This window comes from Manis javanica, chromosome 7 (assembly GCF_040802235.1).
Source record: "Manis javanica isolate MJ-LG chromosome 7, MJ_LKY, whole genome shotgun sequence".
NCBI classification, from domain to species: domain Eukaryota; kingdom Metazoa; phylum Chordata; class Mammalia; order Pholidota; family Manidae; genus Manis; species Manis javanica.
Window position 1 is genome coordinate 17,335,463 of NC_133162.1, and position 13,219 is coordinate 17,348,681.

Consider the following 13,219-nt stretch of genomic DNA (forward strand, 5'->3'; position numbering starts at 1 on the left):
GTTTTATAAACTCTGCATTATATCCTTCCAGGTATAGTGACTGGTTTATCAAACAAGACTTTTAAGATCTATAAGCTTTTGGGGAGAGAATTCAGTGATGATCTCTGTGGTTCCCTGGTTTCTACTTTTAGAAAGAACTTAAGTGTCATGGCTTCCCAGAATTTAGTATACTCAAAACTCCACAAGACTCCACAAGACTGAATGACAATTAAGTTATCCAAGCTTCTTAATCTATGCACCTGCCTCTCTTCCCTCCCCCGAACCCAATAACCTTTAAACATACTTGAAATAAATGTTAATCTTGTAAGAATATTGTTATACTATTAATTCAGGTATCAGTTAACTTGCAGTATATGATAAATCTCTCAGAATCAGGCTAAACAATACTATAATGGAGACTTCAAAAGGAATTTATGCTACAAAGTAGGTAGTTGGAAAGCATGGATTTTGGAGTAAAGCAGGCCTGATTCTGAATCCTGACTGCCAATTATACATATTGTGTATGTGTTCTTAGACAATTTAGTCAATTATTCAGAGCTTCAGTTTCTTATCTGAAAATGGTAATATTCACCACCTCACAGAACTATTTAAATAGTCAAATGGTATTACTTGGTATAATTTTAATAGTATTAACATCTCCTTTTAAATATAGATCCCAAATGTGGTACCTTTTCAAAGTGATGTCCGTCATCCTAATTCTTAGGACTACTCATGGTGCCTTTCAATATCAAAGATCTGTGAACCCTGAAGCAAATATGAATATTGTAACTTGGTAGGGAATAAGTTGCTGAAATGATAGGGAATGCTACTTTTGAATTTGGGGTTTTTATTTTAACAGATCTACAAATTTGTATCTCTGCATTATATTTTGATATGGGTCAGCTAAATATTCCACACCTACTATTCTGTAGCTCAGTTTCTCCTTCAACCTTATTCTGTTTCTGTGATGAAAATATATGGAAATATATCCATATCTTCTTGGAGGACTTATAAATTATCTGTTTTATATATGCACATATATACAAATTTCACATACAAGCTTAGCTATATACATAGACATGCAGTCATTTATGGGTAAATATTTTAATTTGTTTATGGGTGAGTAGGTAAAAGTATGAGTGATTAATAGTTACAAAAACATTAATGGGTTAGTTCTTGAGATATCTCCTTGAAGGTGGGGGTTTTACTTTTATTCATGAATCCCTAGTGTATGAAACTGATGCTTAGTAGGTGTTCTATAAAACTATTTATTATTGAATGTATCAGTGAATTTATGAAAATAAAAATAGAACGCAGGTTGATAGAGAATACAAAAGTGCATTGTTACATTGATAGGTTAGATTAATTAGGTTATATTAATTGACTAACAATCTTATTCTAAAAGCTTTGCTTTTTCTTTATCTAGAGCCAAATTATTTCCTACTGGGCTACCCAGATGAAGCATATGATACTGTAACTGAAGATGGTTATATCCTTGGCCCTTATGGAATTCCTTATGGGAAGGCAAACAATGGTAACAATTCAGGTAATATTCATTCCAAGATAAATTGGTGACTGTCTGGGACCTGAAGTTCTTAATTTTCCCATTGCTTTTCAGTGAGTTAAGGACAAGAAAAAGATTTGAATATTAAGTGAATAGTTAACTTCTCATATATCTCTACATGCATCAAGAAGAGTCTGATTTTCCAGTGGCTTCCTGTTCACTGAATAGATTTAAAGTATGGTGAAACACAAGTTGTTTCTCCCACGTTTTCTCTGTGTATCACTTTACACATACATGTTGATTCTCTAGAATTTTCTTTTCTTAATGAGGAGTTAGAAATGCTCTAAAACACAATCATATTATTCCGTAGGTTTTAAGAATGGCTTGTAAATAGTTCCTTCCTTGTCTTTATGGCTCCTCTAGTAAAGCAAAGATATCAAGTTGGTAGCAGCCTCATGGCTCTTTAGTCCAAAAATAGGTACATTACTATCAGAAGAGTGAGCCACAAAAACAAAAGGGGTTGGGAGCTAGAATTTTTCACTAGGTTTATAATCCTACATCTGACCCTTACTTGCATAACATGTAACATTACTTTTGCTTATTCATCTAATTGCTCAAAAGCCAGGTTGTTTTCTTCTTTTCTCTTTAGATTTTCTCATAGGATACCCTCTCAAGTTCTCATTTTTAATAGTAAAGTGCATTTCAGAGAAGACACATTAAATGGAAACGTCAATCAATGTAATTTTGGATTCTTATAAGGTCACATTTACTAGGCAGAAAATGTAAACTTAGATTTAACATAATTATTATGCTCATTCCTCAGGATATGACCCAATTTTGCAAATACTGTAATAAAAGATTTAGAGATAATTTTAAAGTACAGTAAGTGACTTAGAGCTCTATAGAAACAGAGCTTGAGACAGGTTCAGGTGCATGTGTTTTATTGATGGAATACTGTCAGAAGAAAGTTACGTGGAAATCAGGGTAGGGCAGGGAAGGAGCTAAGGAAGCATATAATTCAGCCAAGTCTAACTGCATTATGATCTCAGAGGAGCTCATAGATCTGTGAATTGCACTATAGAGGTGGCCTCATCCTGAAGTTAGGGGGCTAGCTTTTTGCATTCCCATGTCAGTTAATCATTGCCTGAAAGCTACCCACAGAAAGAAGTGTAATCCCCTGGGTGAGGCAATTCTCATTTGCCTGGGGGCATTTCTAAAGAGGAAGAGGTAATAGTGAACCCGCTGAAAGCAATGTAACAGCTAGAAGAATGGTGCACCTGCTTAGTAAAGGAAATCTAGATAGGGCACCAAAATAATCTAATACAGTGCACCCATTGCTCCACTCAGCATCCACTTGTTTTTCATGTTAGTTTTATTTCATCCAGGTACACTTTTCCAGGATTCTGGCAGGTCAGAATTTCTGGGAAATCTACAGGAGGAAGGTTAGTGTGGCAAATCACACCATCTGCTATTATAGCTGATCCTAACACCGTAACTGTACTACTCATCCATTCCCATCTCCACTACTCACTGCTGTAGATTCTCTTCCTTCTCAGTAATATTCCCTGATGTGGTAAGATGAACCCTTATCCCTAATGGGTATATGTCCATACATGTCCATACATGCACAGTTAAAACAAGACATGGGAGTAACAAAAGATACCCCAGTGGATCATCTGAATACCAAATGTGTTTTTCCCTGTCTTCATTATTTATCAGCAGTCCTACTGCTTCATGATGTTCAGCGCCAATTACTCCTATCAGAATAATAATTCATTTCCTTGCCTCCCAGTCTTCTAATATGAGGAGCCCAAATCAACCAGGAGCAGTCATTGCTTTAGGTTATTAAGTTGTTTACTGTGTCCCATTTGGCATCTCCCTGAGCCTTCATGGTGATGTGTCATTGCTCTCCCACACTGGCAGCCTCTTGGTGGTAGTTACGTGGTAGGACCAGTGGCCTTCCATGGGCATATGGCAGTGAGTACACCTTCTTTGACCTGAAGTATCTATCGCTTGATTCGAGGTGATGTTATGAGGGGTCCTATGTGGGTCGATTAGACTCTCCATGTACTCTTGTATGGTGATGCTGGCTGTGGTACTGTGTGGAAGGAAAGGCAAATCAAAGCAGACATGCATATCAATCCTAGTCATAATGGCTAGTTGACCTTTCCAGGAGAGAGAAGGTCTGATGTACCCAGCTTGTCTCCAAGCGGTTGGTTTGGTCTCCTCGAGAGATGGTACCGTGGTGGAAGCTCTTTTGCTGTCAGGTCAGACCTACTTCCCTGGCAGCAGACAGATCTGCCTTGTCGAGGGGTCCCATAACGATGGGCCAGTGTGCAGCCTATATCTCTGCCATCGTGGCTACTGCTTTTTGTGAGCCCATTGCATAGTCCAGGGCTGACTGAAAACAGCATCTGGATGACAGCTATTGGTTGAGTCATCCTGTGCATCTAGCTGGCTAGTGTACCCTGTGTATTGTTTGCTGCCCTTTCTACCCTTTCCCTACTCCACACACAGAGTAAGTGCTGTTCTGGAGGGCAGATCAGGGGAAGGATCAGAGGAGAGTTGTTTGCCCCTCCTGCATAACTGCTGTTTCCTCTTACATGTCTGTACCAAAATGGACACTTTCAGAAAACTCTTCCCAATCTTTTCTGTGAGGTTCATGGGAAAGAGCTTGCAGGAGGGTATGGACTTCCCCAGTTTGCCCTGCACCCAGAGGCTTCTCTCTCTTCTTGGAGCCTATACCTGGCCTTCACCAATTCTCCAGTTACTCTATCTGAACTATTCTGATGTGTCTCCCTCATTAGGGAGTGCTTATGTCTGTCTCCCTGCAAGAACCTGTCTCTCTTCAAATTTTGGGCAAGATTTTTGCCCTGTGATATCAGCTCTCTGAAGAGTTTTTTCAAAGTCTTGCATTTGAACTTAGTTCATTATAAGAGTGGAAGTGGTACTTCTTTCTTGTTACTATATAACCAAAATGGAATCAGAGGTTCTCTACTTCTGAGCTTCCAAATTCTGCTGCTGTCCTCACCAGTATATTTTTTTCAACTCTGTAAATAGAATATTCTCCAAGCTTTTCCAAAGCACATTACAACTGGGGGATTTTCTGATCATATTTAATAGATTAAGCATATCTATATCCAAGACCTTTTATTCTTTCCACCATAATCTGTTCTTGCAGTTCTGGAATTTTCTAAGCTTCAAGGAAATCTGAGCAGAGTATCAATACTGACCTCTGAAACCGTGCCAGTGTGTTAAATCCTGTGTCATGGGAAAATAGTCCCATAAGAACAAAGTCTCCCTTATCCAGGCCTGTGCACATGTGTATGGTCCCCTTTGATCCAACACCTAGGTGTACTCTCCCAGTTTCCACTATTAGCCAGATTTTGTCACTCCATTAGTGTATAATCTCTTCTCTCCTTCAGCAAGCCCAATCCCTCTTCAATTAAGCCATGTGAGAATTCCACAATAGTTACTGATTGAGAATCCAGGAAGGGTTTGAAGTGGATCTTGAGATAGGGACACTTTGTTCTGAAAGATACATTAAGTCAGGGCAGCATTATCCTCTAACAAAGAGGAGTGGGTCATCTCTGTATTCCCATGAGTTCAGGGAAATCTGGGGTTCAAGTTTCTGAAGTTCTACCTGGATATGCTCATCTCAAGTCTCAGAGACCTACTGTTAAAAAGGAGTTTGGTTTGATGACAGAGAAGCTGAACAGAGTGAAACTAAAGTCGAGGAAATTAAGAAAGCAAACAGGTTTATTACAGTGTGTAATAGAGTAGACCCTGACTTAATGTCAGACAGGCCTCAGATATTCGGGGAGAGCTTTTTTTTTAATGGGGTTTGCAAAGGGTTTTTAAGAACAGTAGTCTTATGTAAACAAATGTTGATTGATGAGCTAGCAATGCCATAAGCTAATTTTTACTGCGCATGCTCTTAGAATTCTCCATGCTCACTAAGAGGAGCTAAACTGCAGTGCAGAATTATTTTAATGACTTTATAATGAAGAAAAGTCACTTCAAGACACCCCAAAAATATGCCCAATTAGACTCTAGCTTGTGGAATTTCTCTAGATGGTTTTACTCTTTTTACTAGGGATTTTCTCATTAGTAGAGGCTATCTGTAGTTTGAATCTACTCTGTCCTCTCACTTATCTCTGGCTTCCGGCTTTAACACTGTTTCCCCATCAAGGCCCTGAATATGGCATGGGGTTCTTTCCAGTTCTGAGAATTCAGTCTTCCTACAGTTCTACTGTTCGTAGAATTAGGTTCTGACCATTGACTTTTCACCTCAATTTAGCTACAGAAGAGGGGGTGTCAGATGCTACCAAAAAGGTCTTATGACTTTTACACTTTGAGCTGTGATTGATCGCCCTGAGTCTGTAATTTTCTCTCTTTAGAACATCATTGACACTCAGTAACAGCTACCCAATTTCCCAGACCTGATAAGTGTATTTCCCCTGTACCTCTTAACTGTCAGAGATGTATACAAGCCAGTCATCCTTTTCCTGTATTGTAACAGGAAATGAGGCTATTTCAGCCATTGGAGTGCCACAGCACGAAAGGTTTTTCTGTACTCACCTACAGCAATCCTCTTTGCCAGCCAATCAGCAAGTAGTCCAACCCCATAATCCCATCATTTTTTTCTTTTATGGATTGTATGTACTGTATCATGTGATAGACACTGTCTTGGAATTATTAGAGGAGCTGAGTGCAACGTCAAATCTAACCATGGCTCTGCTACCAACTACCGAGCCGTATGACCTTGAGTAGATTGTTTCTTAACTTTGGCCTTTGATTCTTCATTTATATATTGAGAGTGTTGTGTCTTACATTTTCTTCCAGTTCTTAAATGTGGATTCTGTATTGACAACTTTAGTAGCTAGTACCTTCTTTTTATTTTTATTTTATTTATTTTTTTTGTAGATAATTATTTTTTATTGAAGGGTAGTTGACACATAGTATTACATTAGTTTCAGGTGTACAACACAGTGATTCAACATTTATATACATGATAATTCTAGCTACCAGCTATCACCATACCAAGTTGTTACAATATTTTGACATTTTCCTTATGCTATACATTACATCCCGGTTACTTATTTATTTTACAATTGGAAGTGTGTACTTTTTTTTGTGTGTGTGTGAGGGCATCTCTCCTATTTATTGATCAAATGGTTGTTAACAACAATAAAATTCTGTATAGGGGACTCAATGCTCAATCTATAATCATTAATCTACCCCAAGCCTAATTCTCGTCAGTCTCCAATCTTCTGAAGCATAACGAACAAGTTCTTACATGGAGAAAAAATTCTTACATAGTGAATAGGTGAATAGTACAAGGGCAGTCATCACAGAAACTTTCGGTTTTGATCATGCATTATGAACTATAAACAATCAGTTCAAATATGAATATTCGTTTGATTTTTATATTTGATTTATATGTGGATACCACATTTCTCTCTTTATTATTATTATTTTTAATAAAATGCTGAAGTGGTAGGTAGATGCAAGATAAAGGTAGAAAACATAGTTTAGTGTTGTAAGAGGGCAAGTGTAGATGATCAGGTGTATGCCTGTAGACTATGTGTTAATCCAAGCTAGACAAGGGCAATAAAACATTCACGGATGCAGAAGATTTCTCTCAGAACAGGGGGGGTGAGGTTCTAAGCCTCACCTCTGTTGATCCCCAATTTCTCACCTGATGGCCCCCCTGTGACTGTGCCTGTCTTAGGTTGTTCCTCCCTTGAGGAATCTTACCTGTCTCCGGCTAACCAGTCATCTTCCAGGGTCCTCTTTTTATTTTTAATTTAATTTTTTAAACCGAAGTATCATTGACATACAATCTTACATTGTTTTTAAGTATATGGCACTGTGGTTCAACAACTACCCATATTATTAAAACCTCACCCATTCTACTGTGGTTAATATCTGTCAACATAGAAAGATGTTACAGAATCATTGATTATATTCTCCATGCTGTATTACTATCCCCTTGACCAACTTATATTATGATTGAGAATTTTTGTGCCCTTTTATTCCCCTTCCCCTCCCCATGGTAACCACCAGTCACTGCTAGTGTCTGTGAGTCTAGTGCTATTTTGTTCCTTCGGTTTTGCTTTGTTTTTATATTCCACAAATAAATGAAATCATATGGTATTTGTCATTCTTCATCTGGTTTATTTCACTGAGCATAGCACCCTCTAGATTCACCCACATCATTGCAAATGGCTGGATTTCTCTTTTTAATTGCTGAATAATGCATTATGTATATTGCCACATTTTCTGTGTCCATTCATCTATTAATGGGCACTTAGATTATTTTCATATCTTGGCTATTGTAAAATAAATAATGTGGTGATAAACATAAGATGCATATATCTTTTCAAATCAGGGATTTTGTTTTCTTTGGGTAAATTCCTAGAAGTGGAATTACTTGGTCAAATGGTATTTCTATTTTTAGTTTTTTGAGGAACCTTTATACTGCTTTCTGTAGTGGTTGTCTCAATTGCCATTTCCACCAACAGTGTAGAAGGGTTCCCATTTCTCCACATCCTCACCAACACTTGTTATTTTTTGTCTTTTGGGCAGTGGCCATTCTAACTGGTGTGAGGTGATATTTCATTGTGGTTTTGGTTTGCATTTCCATGATTATTAGCGATATGGAACATCTTTTCATGTGTTTGTTGGCCATCTGAATTTATTCTTCAGAGAACGATTCAGGTCCTCTGCCCAATTTTAATTGGGAACACCATCTTTAAATGTCTGCTTCCTTTATCGTTTTTGGCAGTAACTCTTCTTTTAATTTTTTTAAATTGAAGTATATTGGATATACAATATGATATTGGTTTCAAGTATACAACATACTGATTGAACAGTTACCTACATTATCAAATGCTCACCCCCCACCCCAGAGTACTTACTGTCAACAAAGAAAGATGTTACAGAATTAATTGACTATATCCTCTCTGCTGTGCCTTCATCACCATGACTAATTCATACTATGATTGAGATTTTGTGCCTCTTTATTCCCCTTGGTAGTAATTTTTAGCTCAAGTCCCCTAAAAGCAGAGCCTGTGATGGAGGTTTAAATGTGCATGATTTAATGAGGGAGTCTTAGAAGAAGTAATGGGGAAGCAGAGAGAAGCAAACGTGTGCTCTCAACCAGAGTCTAGCTTCAGCTTGGCCACTTGCAGAGATACGGAACAGGAAGTGCACGAGGGTGCGTCCGACCTTGAAGCAAGGGAGTCAGCTTTTTGTACCTTTGTGTTAGTTGGTCCAAGTGTAGGTCGTCTCCTTCCTCCCCTAATGTGGGAGCTGCCGTTTATCCAGTACCTCCAAGAGTGCTTCTCCTGAGAAGGAGCAACTGTATATAGTTAGCAACTAAAACAACCGCTGGAAAATAGGATCATTAGCTTAGTTAGTTGAATCGATGCCGGGCACCAACAGCATTGCTACAATAGACGACAATGATGTGGATTATGTGTGAATGGCAATTTAGGGCTTCACACAAAGTTAATAATGAGCACACCTTACATTATTCAAAAAGTGCTATTTCTCAGAAACCTTGGAAGTACATAAATTAGGGCTCTGAGGACGCTTGACAGCTGACTAACACAGTGGTTCTAGCAATAACGTCTATATTGAATATGGCTGTGAAGAATGTGATTATTATACAATTCTTTTATGAAATGAAAAAAGTAGAAAATCATATATAATATTTTATGTTTATTTAAAATTTATGAGTGCCCAAATTAGATAGTTGAATATTCTATATCCTTTAAAACTTATATATTTAAGTGGGACATCACCTAATTGTCCACCTGGTCATTTGAAAGAAATTCATTAGTGGACTGTGTTAAGCAACTCTGACATGTAGTGGGATTAAACATTAATAGCTACCCTATTTATGCAATGTTTAAAAATCTTCAAACTGTCATTTATAAAAAGATTGAATTTCAGGTGAGATACTCATGTAGACACTACAAACTTAAAAATGAATTTCTTTGCTGTTTTTTTTTTTTGTAGCTCAGAGAATTGTTGTTTACTTGCAACATGGTTTGTTTACATCTGCCACCAGCTGGATTTCCAGTCTTCCCAACAACAGCCTGGGCTTCCTCCTGGCAGACGCTGGTTATGACGTGTGGATGGGAAACAGCAGAGGGACTACCTGGTGGTCCAGGAAACACTTATACCTAAAAACAAATTCCACAGAATTTTGGGCTTTCAGGTACAAATAAATATCAAGTAATGTTTTATTTTAGTTTACATGCATTGAATATTTTTTTCTTTATGAGTGAAATAAAATATAAGTGTATTTTCTCAACTCAGAGGTTTCAGTAGACCATCAAAATTTATGTACATTTTGGCTTAAAAATTAGTGTTTGTGTGATTTTATACTTGTTTCTCACTTTTCAGCAATAACTTTTATTGACTAACCCTACTCTTTCTTCAGCTCTTCTTTCACTCTGTAACCTATATATTTAGCCTCACTGTATTTAGAATATACAAACACCCTCCTTATAAGACTTTGTGGCTATTTTTTTCCTTGATTTTATGTTCTCACAGTCTCTACTCAGTAGGTAAATCATACCACAACTATCTTTCAGTACCCAAAGAGAGTTGAAAATTGCTTTTATTTATTCACCTGTTCATTATCTTCAAATGTTAATATAGCATTAGTAGAACTGCATCTTTATTGTCCTTTTTCTTTTGTAGTTTTGACGAGATGGCTAAATATGACCTTCCAGCCTCTATTGATTTCACTGTGAAGCCAACTGGACAAGAGGAAATATTTTATGTAGGCCATTCACAGGGCACTACTATTGGTATGGAAACAAAGATTGTTGCTAATATTCCTTACTTTTTAAAGTTTGTAGATATACTTTCTAAGGATGTAGGTAAGCTTAAAGACCTCTCAGTAAAATAAAGCAGAATTGTGAGGTGAGCATAGAATAGTCAGTGCCCTGGAAACTTACATGCTGCTTTGAGTCCATGTAGTCTTCTCTAGTCACAAAGAATTGCTTGTAAAAATAAGGGTTGTGGTTTTGATTGTTTCCCATTGTATGGAAGGTGGATATCCATCTTAAAATCAAAGTAAGATCATAATTATCAGTTGTTCCACAAATAGAAATTTTGTATTTTTTAAAAATAATGTAGCCTAGGGTTTTATAACTGACAGACCTGAAAATGCTATTTGTGTTTTAACATTTAAGAGAGATTAAGAAATGCACAAAAATGAGGAAAGCCTTCTTATATTTAAAGATGACTAGAAAAGAATTTTCATCTCTTCACAGCATAATGCTTCTGTCTAGGAACTTTACTTTCAGAAAAAAATTCCCCAAGACCTAGCATAATTCCCTTACGTGGTGTTGTAAATCTGTTAACTCTTACTCTTTATACTTTGGAAGTAGAAAAGGCCATTTTATAAGAGAAGCCAATATTATATGAGTCTTGTCTAGGCTGTGTGTCATTTCTTATAGGAATAATTCATTCCCTACTAGAAAGATTTGCTGAGTAAGTCTAATTCCACTTTTCATAGCTCTTTACTCTGACGTGAATTAACTATGTGCAACTTTTAGTCTTGCCAGATATTCAGTTATCTGGAAACAGGAATCTCAGAAAATTATTAAATAAGAAAAAAAAATGGGTGATGTGTCAGAGCTTATTGACTCATAATATGATACATAACTTTGGTTATTTGGCTTCTCAGAATCCAGGGTTATAAAACAACCAATAAAATAGAAATGTGCAAATACATAGTTTGATAGGATGTCAAAAGTGAAAAACTACTATTTGTCATATTAGTGACTCCAAACTCTCAATAAAATACAAATTTATGTTTAATATCCTCTGCACCAGAAGGCAAGGAGGTTCTAAAATATATTCGAAACATTACAATTTAACATTTATTGAGTCTCATACCTAAAGTATAAAACTCATCTATCTGAAAAATTAACTTACCTCATTTCTACCTTCACCAGTTATACAAATGTTCAGTATTATTTCTGAATTTTTAACTGTCATGAACAAGGATGATTGCTGAATTATCATTGTTTATCATCTATATATTTCTTCTCAATCCTAATGATCAGCATTATGTTGTGACCAGTATGCATCTTTCATACTGGGTAATCAATAAATGTTTGGTAAGTGAACTTCAGAAATGAATGAGTAAATTAATTGTTCAGAGCCTATTGAACTTTTATTTGCCATGGTATCATTTCTTACATGTTAGTAATTACTTGAGAATAGGTGATTTATATCTTATTTTCTTTCAGCTTTCATAACATTTTCCACAATGCCAAAGATAGCTCAAAGAATCAAAATATTTTTTGCCTTAGCACCAGTTTTTTCCATTCAATACTCAAAAAACCCTTTACTTAAAATGGAAGCCAGTGATCAAGGTATGTTATTCCTTTCCTTTACGTGGTTGATAACTCAAAGTGACCATGATTTTGTGCTTTCAAAATAAATGTCTTGACTATGTTTGCATGGCCACATGTATGAATTGGATATTTGGTTACCTTTACACTGGATTCTTGCCTTTGTTTCTATAAAGGGATAGGATTTTATTTATGATACCTTTGGGCATCTCATTGTGAAAGAAAATTCAGCTGTCAAATCATCTCTACATGCTGCCCCCAATATGGCCTTAATTTAAATGTTTTAAACTACTGTGAGATAATACATTTGGTTGTAAGCATAGTGAACTCACCACAGCATTTCTTGATATTGTTTTGGTCTTCCAAATATGAATAAAGTAAATTTATTTTACAGATTTTTGCTGGCAACAAAGACTTTTTACCTAATTCATCATTTAAAAGATTTGTGGGTTCAAAGGTGTGTCCACTAAAAATTTTTGGTAAGATTTGCCATGACATCTTGTTTATGATGTCTCGATATAACCGGAAGAACTTAAATATGGTGAGAACAAGTTGTATTTGTATGTATTTTATTAAGTTTTAGAAAGTAACTCTCAATAGTGATTATTTTATGCCTTGGTAGTCATTTTATGATTTACCCATATATACTAGCAGTTAGATTCTTAGCCTTTTTGATTTTGTGACTATACCAACAATGTGAAACTAATTTGCATTGCCATGCCGGTATTATTTGACCTCCATATTTGTCTTCCACTCTGTAAAGAGCAGAGAACAGCTGCTGTGATGGCTAACTTTATTATTAGCCTTTGCTATTAGGTGTTAATTTCTTTACATTTCTTGCATTAAAGTTGTCTTCTATTAGCTTATTTCCAATAATTCCTCCTCTTCTGTCCTGGTTCCTAACACTCTTTCCCGTCCTTGTTGATCCTTCTGTAGTTAGAATTAGCACCTCCTAATTATCTTACATACTTCTGGAGTGGGAAATTGTTTTGATGGTTAAGCGACATGGCCATTTGGATTGATTGATTGTTGATTATCTTAGAGGCCTCTTAAAAATATAGGCATGCATTCTAAGATTTTTTTCAGCACATTAATTTAAAAATCCAGATTTAACAGAAAAATTGTGTCATTTGGATTCATGCATATGGACCCTTTAAGAACTTACCAGTGAGAACCAATTTATTCATTTAAAGAAAGAGACGTGTCCCAAATATTTTCATACAACAAGGATATTTTTATTTTATTCAGTCTCAAAAGGTCTTTTACCCACTCATGGAGAGCTATATAGACAATTACATAAATTTGAAAGATATTGAAAAATTGAAGAAACATTTCAGAGTAGAAGAGATGA

At 36.3% G+C, this 13,219-nt stretch overlaps 1 protein-coding gene across 1 annotated transcript; it reads left to right on the forward strand.

Annotated features, from left to right (window-relative positions):
- Positions 1-1,094: 1,094 nt before the first annotated feature.
- On the forward strand, positions 1,095-12,414 carry LOC118971164 (lipase member J-like). The gene is made up of 5 exons (XM_073241667.1): positions 1,095-1,098; positions 1,406-1,525; positions 9,512-9,713; positions 10,202-10,311; positions 11,764-12,414. The coding sequence occupies exons 1-5, from the start codon at positions 1,095-1,097 to the stop codon at positions 11,955-11,957; spliced, it is 630 nt and encodes a 209-aa protein (XP_073097768.1). The 3' UTR covers positions 11,958-12,414.
- Positions 12,415-13,219: the final 805 nt, after the last annotated feature.

Coding starts and splice junctions, on each gene's coding strand:
- LOC118971164 (XM_073241667.1), top strand. Junction 1,526..9,511: donor AAACAATGGTAACAATTCAG/GTAATATTCATT, acceptor TTTTTTTTGTAG/CTCAGAGAATTGTTGTTTAC. Junction 9,714..10,201: donor ACAGAATTTTGGGCTTTCAG/GTACAAATAAAT, acceptor TTTCTTTTGTAG/TTTTGACGAGATGGCTAAAT.